Source organism: Paramisgurnus dabryanus, chromosome 2, assembly GCF_030506205.2.
Source record: "Paramisgurnus dabryanus chromosome 2, PD_genome_1.1, whole genome shotgun sequence".
Taxonomy (NCBI): domain Eukaryota; kingdom Metazoa; phylum Chordata; class Actinopteri; order Cypriniformes; family Cobitidae; genus Paramisgurnus; species Paramisgurnus dabryanus.
In genome coordinates this window covers 58,944,925-58,953,468 of record NC_133338.1, presented here as the reverse complement: position 1 = coordinate 58,953,468, position 8,544 = coordinate 58,944,925, and the positions used below count along the sequence as shown (strand labels likewise).

At 52.0% G+C, this 8,544-nt stretch overlaps 1 protein-coding gene across 1 annotated transcript in view; it reads left to right on the top strand.

Annotated features, from left to right (window-relative positions):
• The first annotated feature begins 2,068 nt into the window (after positions 1 to 2,068).
• LOC135743676 (uncharacterized) overlaps positions 2,069 to 8,544 on the top strand; it is a 19,644-nt gene continuing 13,168 nt past the window's right edge. Inside the window, exons 1-4 of the mRNA XM_073813444.1 lie at positions 2,069 to 2,117; positions 3,819 to 4,399; positions 5,436 to 5,561; positions 6,276 to 6,422. Of these exons, the coding sequence (XP_073669545.1) occupies positions 2,069 to 2,117; positions 3,819 to 4,399; positions 5,436 to 5,561; positions 6,276 to 6,422 (903 nt within the window). The remainder of the gene's footprint in view (positions 2,118 to 3,818; positions 4,400 to 5,435; positions 5,562 to 6,275; positions 6,423 to 8,544) is intronic.

Genomic DNA, 8,544 nt, shown 5'->3' with positions numbered 1-8,544 from the left:
ACCTACACCAACATCCACTACAGCTGCACCAACAACCATAACTACTGCACCAACATCCACAACAGCTGCACCAACAACCACGACTGCTGCACCAACAACCACGACAGCTGCACCAACATCCACTACAGCTGCACCAACAACCAAGACTGTTGCACCAACAACCACGACTGCTGCACCAACAACCACGACAGGTGCATCAACATCCACTACAGCTGCACCAACAACCACAACAGCTGCACCAACATCCACTACAGCTGCAGCAACATCTACTACAGCTGCAACAACATCCACGACAGCTGCAACAACATCCACGACAGCTGCACCAACTACCACGACAGCTGCACCAACTACCACGACACCTACACCAACATCCACTACAGCTGCACCAACAACCATAACTACTGCACCAACATTCACAACAGCTGCACCAACATCCACTACAGGTGCACCAACATCCACTACAGCTGCACCAACAACCACGACAGCTGCACCAACAACCCTGACTACTGCGCCAACAACCACGACAGCTGCACCAACAACCACAACAGCTGCATCAACAACTACTACAGCTGCACCAACAACCACGACAGCTGCACTAACAACCACGACAGCTGCACCAACAGCCCTGACTACTGAACCAACTACCACAACAGCTGCACCAACTACCACAACAGCTGCACCAACTACCACGACACCTACACCAACATCCACTACAGCTGCACCAACAACCATAACTACTGCACCAACATCCACAACAGCTGCACCAACAACCACGACAGCTGCACCAACATCCAATACAGGTGCACCAACATCCACTACAGCTGCACCAACAACCACGACAGCTGCACCAACAACCACGACTGTTGCACCAACAACCACGACTGCTGCACCAACAACCACGACAGCTGCACCAACATCCACTACAGCTGCACCAACAACCATGACAGCTGCACCAACAACCACGACAGCTGCACCAACAACCACGACTGTTGCACCAACAACCACGAATGCTGCACCAACAACCACGACAGCTGCACCAACAACCACGACAGCTGCACCAACATCCACTACAGCTGCACCAACATCCACTACAGCTGCACCAACAAGCACAACAGCTGCATCAACAACTACTACAGCTGCACCAACATCCACTACAGCTGCACCAACAACCACGACAGCTGCACTAACAACCACGACAGCTGCACCAACAGCCCTGACTACTGAACCAACTACCACAACAGCTGCACCAACTACCACAACAGCTGCACCAACTACCACGACACCTACACCAACATCCACTACAGCTGCACCAACAACCATAACTACTGCACCAACATCCACAACAGCTGCACCAACAACCACGACAGCTGCACCAACATCCAATACAGGTGCACCAACATCCACTACAGCTGCACCAACAACCACGACAGCTGCACCAACAACCACGACTGTTGCACCAACAACCACGACTGCTGCACCAACAACCACGACAGCTGCACCAACATCCACTACAGCTGCACCAACAACCACGACAGCTGCACCAACAACCACGACTGTTGCACCAACAACCACGAATGCTGCACCAACAACCACGACAGCTGCACCAACAACCACGACAGCTGCACCAACATCCACTACAGCTGCACCAACATCCACTACAGCTGCACCAACATCCACTACAGCTGCACCAACATCCACTACAGCTGCACCAACATCCACTACAGGTGCACCAACATCCACTACAGCTGCCCCAACAACCACGATTGTTGCACCAACAACCACAACAGCTGCATCAACAACTACTACAGCTGCACCAACATCCATGACAGCTGCACCAACATCGACTACAGCTGCACCAACAACCACGACAGCTGCACCAACAACCAAGACTGTTGCACCAACAACCACGACTGCTGCACCAACAACCACGACAGGTGCATCAACATCCACTACAGCTGCACCAACAACCACAACAGCTGCACCAACATCCACTACAGCCACATCAACTACAGCTGCACCAACTACCACAACAGCTGCACCAACTACCACAACAGCTGCACCAACTACCATGACATCTCCACCAACAACCCATACAGCTTCACCAACAACCACTACAGGTGCACCAACAACCAAAACAGCTAAACCAACAAGCTCGAAAGCTGCAACAACATCTACTACAGCTGCACCAACAACCACGACAGCTGCACCAACAACCATGACTGTTGCACCAACAACCACGAATGCTGCACCAACAACCACGACAGCTGCACCAACAACCACCACAGCTGCACCAACATCCACTACAGCTGCACCAACAACTACGACAGCTGCACCAACATCCAATACAGGTGCACCAACATCCACTACAGCTGCACCAACAACCACGACAGCTGCACCAACAACCACGACTGTTGCACCAACAACCACGACTGCTGCACCAACATCCACTACAGCTGCACCAACAACCACGACAGCTGCACCAACATCCACTACAGCTGCACCAACAACCACGACAGCTGCACCAACAACCACGACTGTTGCACCAACAACCACGAATGCTGCACCAACAACCACGACAGCTGCACCAACAACCACGACAGCTGCACCAACATCCACTACAGCTGCACCAACATCCACTACAGCTGCACCAACATCCACTACAGGTGCACCAACATCCACTACAGCTGCCCCAACAACCACGATTGTTGCACCAACAACCACAACAGCTGCATCAACAACTACTACAGCTGCACCAACATCCATGACAGCTGCACCAACATCGACTACAGCTGCACCAACAACCACGACAGCTGCACCAACAACCAAGACTGTTGCACCAACAACCACAACTGCTGCACCAACAACCACGACAGGTGCATCAACATCCACTACAGCTGCACCAACAACCACAACAGCTGCACCAAGATCCACTACAGCTGCAGCAACATCTACTACAGCTGCACCAACATCCACGACAGCTGCAACAACATCCACAACAGCTGCACCAACAACCACGACTGCTGCACCAACAACCACGACAGGTGCATCAACATCCACTACAGCTGCACCAACAACCACAACAGCTGCACCAACATCCACTACAGCTGCAGCAACATCTACTACAGCTGCACCAACATCCACGACAGCTGCAACAACATCCACGACAGCTGCACCAACTACCACAACAGCTGCACCAACTACCACGACACCTACACCAACATCCACTACAGCTGCACCAACAACCATAACTACTGCACCAACATTCACAACAGCTGCACCAACATCCACTACAGGTGCACCAACATCCACTACAGCTGCACCAACAACCACGACAGCTGCACCAACAACCCTGACTACTGCGCCAACAACCACGACAGCTGCACCAACAACCACAACAGCTGCATCAACAACTACTACAGCTGCACCAACATCCACTACAGCTGCACCAACAACCACGACAGCTAAACTAACAACCACGACAGCTGCACCAACAGCCCTGACTACTGAACCAACTACCACAACAGCTGCACCAACTACCACAACAGCTGCACCAACTACCACGACACCTACACCAACATCCACTACAGCTGCACCAACAACCATAACTACTGCACCAACATCCACAACAGCTGCACCAACAACCACGACAGCTGCACCAACATCCAATACAGGTGCACCAACATCCACTACAGCTGCACCAACAACCACGACAGCTGCACCAACAACCACGACTGCTGCACCAACAACCACGACAGCTGCACCAACATCCACTACAGCTGCACCAACAACCACGACAGCTGCACCAACAACCACGACAGCTGCACCAACAACCACGACTGTTGCACCAACAACCACGAATGCTGCACCAACAACCACGACAGCTGCACCGACAACCACGACAGCTGCACCAACATCCACTACAGCTGCACCAACATCCACTACAGCTGCACCAACAAGCATAACAGCTGCATCAACAACTACTACAGCTGCACCAACATCCACTACAGCTGCACCAACAACCACGACAGCTGCACTAACAACCACGACAGCTGCACCAACAGCCCTGACTACTGAACCAACTACCACAACAGCTGCACCAACTACCACAACAGCTGCACCAACTACCACGACACCTACACCAACATCCCCTACAGCTGCACCAACAACCAAAACTACTGCACCAACATCCACAACAGCTGCACCAACAACCACGACAGCTGCACCAACATCCAATACAGGTGCACCAACATCCACTACAGCTGCACCAACAACCACGACAGCTGCACCAACAACCACGACTGCTGCACCAACAACCACGACTGCTGCACCAACAACCACGACAGCTGCACCAACATCCACTACAGCTGCACCAACAACCACGACAGCTGCACCAACAACCACGACTGTTGCACCAACAACCACGAATGCTGCACCAACAACCACGACAGCTGCACCAACAACCACGACAGCTGCACCAACATCCACTACAGCTGCACCAACATCCACTACAGCTGCACCAACATCCACTACAGGTGCACCAACATCCACTACAGCTGCCCCAACAACCACGATTGTTGCACCAACAACCACAACAGCTGCATCAACAACTACTACAGCTGCACCAACATCCATGACAGCTGCACCAACATCGACTACAGCTGCACCAACAACCACGACAGCTGCACCAACAACCAAGACTGTTGCACCAACAACCACGACTGCTGCACCAACAACCACGACAGGTGCATCAACATCCACTACAGCTGCACCAACAACCACAACAGCTGCACCAACATCCACTACAGCTGCAGCAACATCAACTACAGCTGCACCAACTACCACAACAGCTGCACCAACTACCACAACAGCTGCACCAACTACCATGACATCTCCACCAACAACCCATACAGCTTCACCAACAACCACTACAGGTGCACCAACAACCACGACAGCTGCACCAACAACCACGACTGTTGCACCAACAACCACGAATGCTGCACCAACAACCACGACAGCTGCACCAACAACCACCACAGCTGCACCAACATCCACTACAGCTGCACCAACAACTACGACAGCTGCACCAACATCCACTACAGGTGCACCAACATCCACTACAGCTGCCCCAACAACTACGATTGTTGCACCAACAACCACAACAGCTGCATCAACAACTACTACAGCTGCACCAACATCCACGACAGCTGCACCAACATCCACTACAGCTGCACCAACAACCACGACAGCTGCACCAACAACCACGACTGTTGCACCAACAACCACGACTGCTGCACCAACATCCACGACAGGTGCATTAACATCCACTACAGCTGCACCAACAACCACAACAGCTGCACCAACATCAACTACAGCTGCACCAACTACCACAACAGCTGCACCAACTACCATGACATCTCCACCAACAACCACTACAGGTGCACCAACAACCAAAACAGATAAACCAACAAGCTCGACAGCTGCAACAACATCTACTACAGCTGGACCAATTACCACTACAGCTGCACCAACTACCACAACAGCTGCACCAACAACTACTACAGGTGCATCAACATCCACTACAGCTGCACCAACAACCACAACAGCTGCACCAACATCCACTGCAGCTGCACCAACAACCACGACAGCTGCACCAACAACCATGACAGCTGCCCCAACAACCACGACTGTTGCACCAACAACCACAACTGTTGCACCAACAACCACGCCCGCTGCACCGACATCCACAACATCTCCACCAACAACCACAACAACTGCACCAACAACCACAACACAAGCACACACATCCACAACTGCTGCACCAACAACCACAACAGCTGCATCAACAACTACTACAGCTGCACCAACATTCACGACAGCTGCAATAACAGCCCTGACTACTGCACCAACAACCACGACAGCTGCACCAACAACCACAACAGCTGCATCAACAACTACTACAGCTGCACCAACATCCACGACAGGTTCAACAACATCCACGACAGCTGCACCAACAGCCCTGACTACTGCACCAACTACCACAACAGCTGCACCAACTACCACGACACCTACACCAACATCCACTACAGCTGCACCAACAACCATAACTACTGCACCAACATTCACAACAGCTGCACCATCAACCACGACAGCTGCACCAACATCCACTACAGGTGCACCAACATCCACTACAGCTGCACCAACAACCACGACAGCTGCACTAACAACCACGACAGCTGCACCAACTACCATGACATCTCCACCAACAACCCATACAGCTTCACCAACAACCACTACAGGTTCACCATCAACCAAAACAGCTAAACCAACAAGCTCGACAGCTGCAACAACATCTACTACAGCTGGACCAATTACCACTACAGCTGCACCAACTACCACAACAGCTGCACCAACAACTACTACAGGTGCATCAACATCCACTACAGCTGCACCAACATCCACTGCAGCTGCACCAACAACCACGACAGCTGCACCAACAACCACGACAGCTGCACCAACAACCATGACAGCTGCCCCAACAACCACGACTGTTGCACCAACAACCACAACTGTTGCACCAACAACCACGCCTGCTGCACCGACATCCACAACATCTCCACCAACAATCACAACAACTGCACCAACAACCACAACACAAACACACACATCCACAACTGCTGCATCAACAACCACAACAGCTGCATCAACAACTACTACAGCTGCACCAACATCCACGACAGCTGCAATAACAGCCCTGACTACTGCACCAACAACCACGACAGCTGCACCAACAACCACAACAGCTGCATCAACAACTACTACAGCTGCACCAACATCCACGACAGCTGCAACAACATCCACGACAGCTGCACCAACAGCCCTGACTACTGCACCAACTACCACAACAGCTGCACCAACTACCACGACACCTACACCAACATCCACTACAGCTGCACCAACAACCATAACTACTGCACCAACATCCACTACAGGTGCACCAACATCCACTACAGCTGCACCAACAACCACGACAGCTGCACCAACAACCCTGACTACTGCGCCAACAACCACAACAGCTGCACCAACAACCACAACAGCTGCATCAACAACTACTACAGCTGCACCAACATCCACTACAGCTGCACCAACAACCACGACAGCTGCACTAACAACCACGACAGCTGCACCAACAGCCCTGACTACTGAACCAACTACCACAACAGCTGCACCAACTACCACAACAGCTGCACCAACTACCACGACACCTACACCAATATCCACTACAGCTGCACCAACAACCATAACTACTGCACCAACATCCACAACAGCTGCACCAACAACCACGACAGTTGCACCAACATCCAATACAGGTGCACCAACATCCACTACAGCTGCACCAACAACCACGACAGCTGCACCAACAACCACGACTGTTGCACCAACAACCACGACTGCTGCACCAACAACCACGACAGCTGCACCAACATCCACTACAGCTGGACCAACAACCACGACAGCTGCACCAACAACCACGACTGTTGCACCAACAACCACGAATGCTGCACCAACAACCACGACAGCTGCACCAACAACCACGACAGCTGCACCAACATCCACTACAGCTGCACCAACATCCACTACAGCTGCACCAACAACCACAACAGCTGCATCAACAACTACTACAGCTGCACCAACATCCACTACAGCTGCACCAACAACCACGACAGCTGCACTAACAACCACGACAGCTGCACCAACAGCCCTGACTACTGAACCAACTACCACAACAGCTGCACCAACTACCACAACAGCTGCACCAACTACCACGACACCTACACCAACATCCACTACAGCTACACCAACAACCATAACTACTGCACCAACATTCACAACAGCTGCACCAACATCCACTACAGGTGCACCAACATCCACTACAGCTTCACCAACAACCACTACAGGTTCACCATCAACCAAAACAGCTAAACCAACAAGCTCGACAGCTGCAACAACATCTACTACAGCTGGACCAATTACCACTACAGCTGCACCAACTACCACAACAGCTGCACCAACAACTACTACAGGTGCATCAACATCCACTACAGCTGCACCAACATCCACTGCAGCTGCACCAACAATCACGACAGCTGCACCAACAACCACGACAGCTGCACCAACAACCATGACAGCTGCCCCAACAACCACGACTGTTGCACCAACAACCACAACTGTTGCACCAACAACCACGCCTGCTGCACCGACATCCACAACATCTCCACCAACAATCACAACAACTGCACCAACAACCACAACACAAACACACACATCCACAACTGCTGCATCAACAACCACAACAGCTGCATCAACAACTACTACAGCTGCACCAACATCCACGACAGCTGCAATAACAGCCCTGACTACTGCACCAACAACCACGACAGCTGCACCAACAACCACAACAGCTGCATCAACTACTACTACAGCTGCACCAACATCCACGACAGCTGCAACAACATCCACGACAGCTGCACCAACAGCCCTGACTAC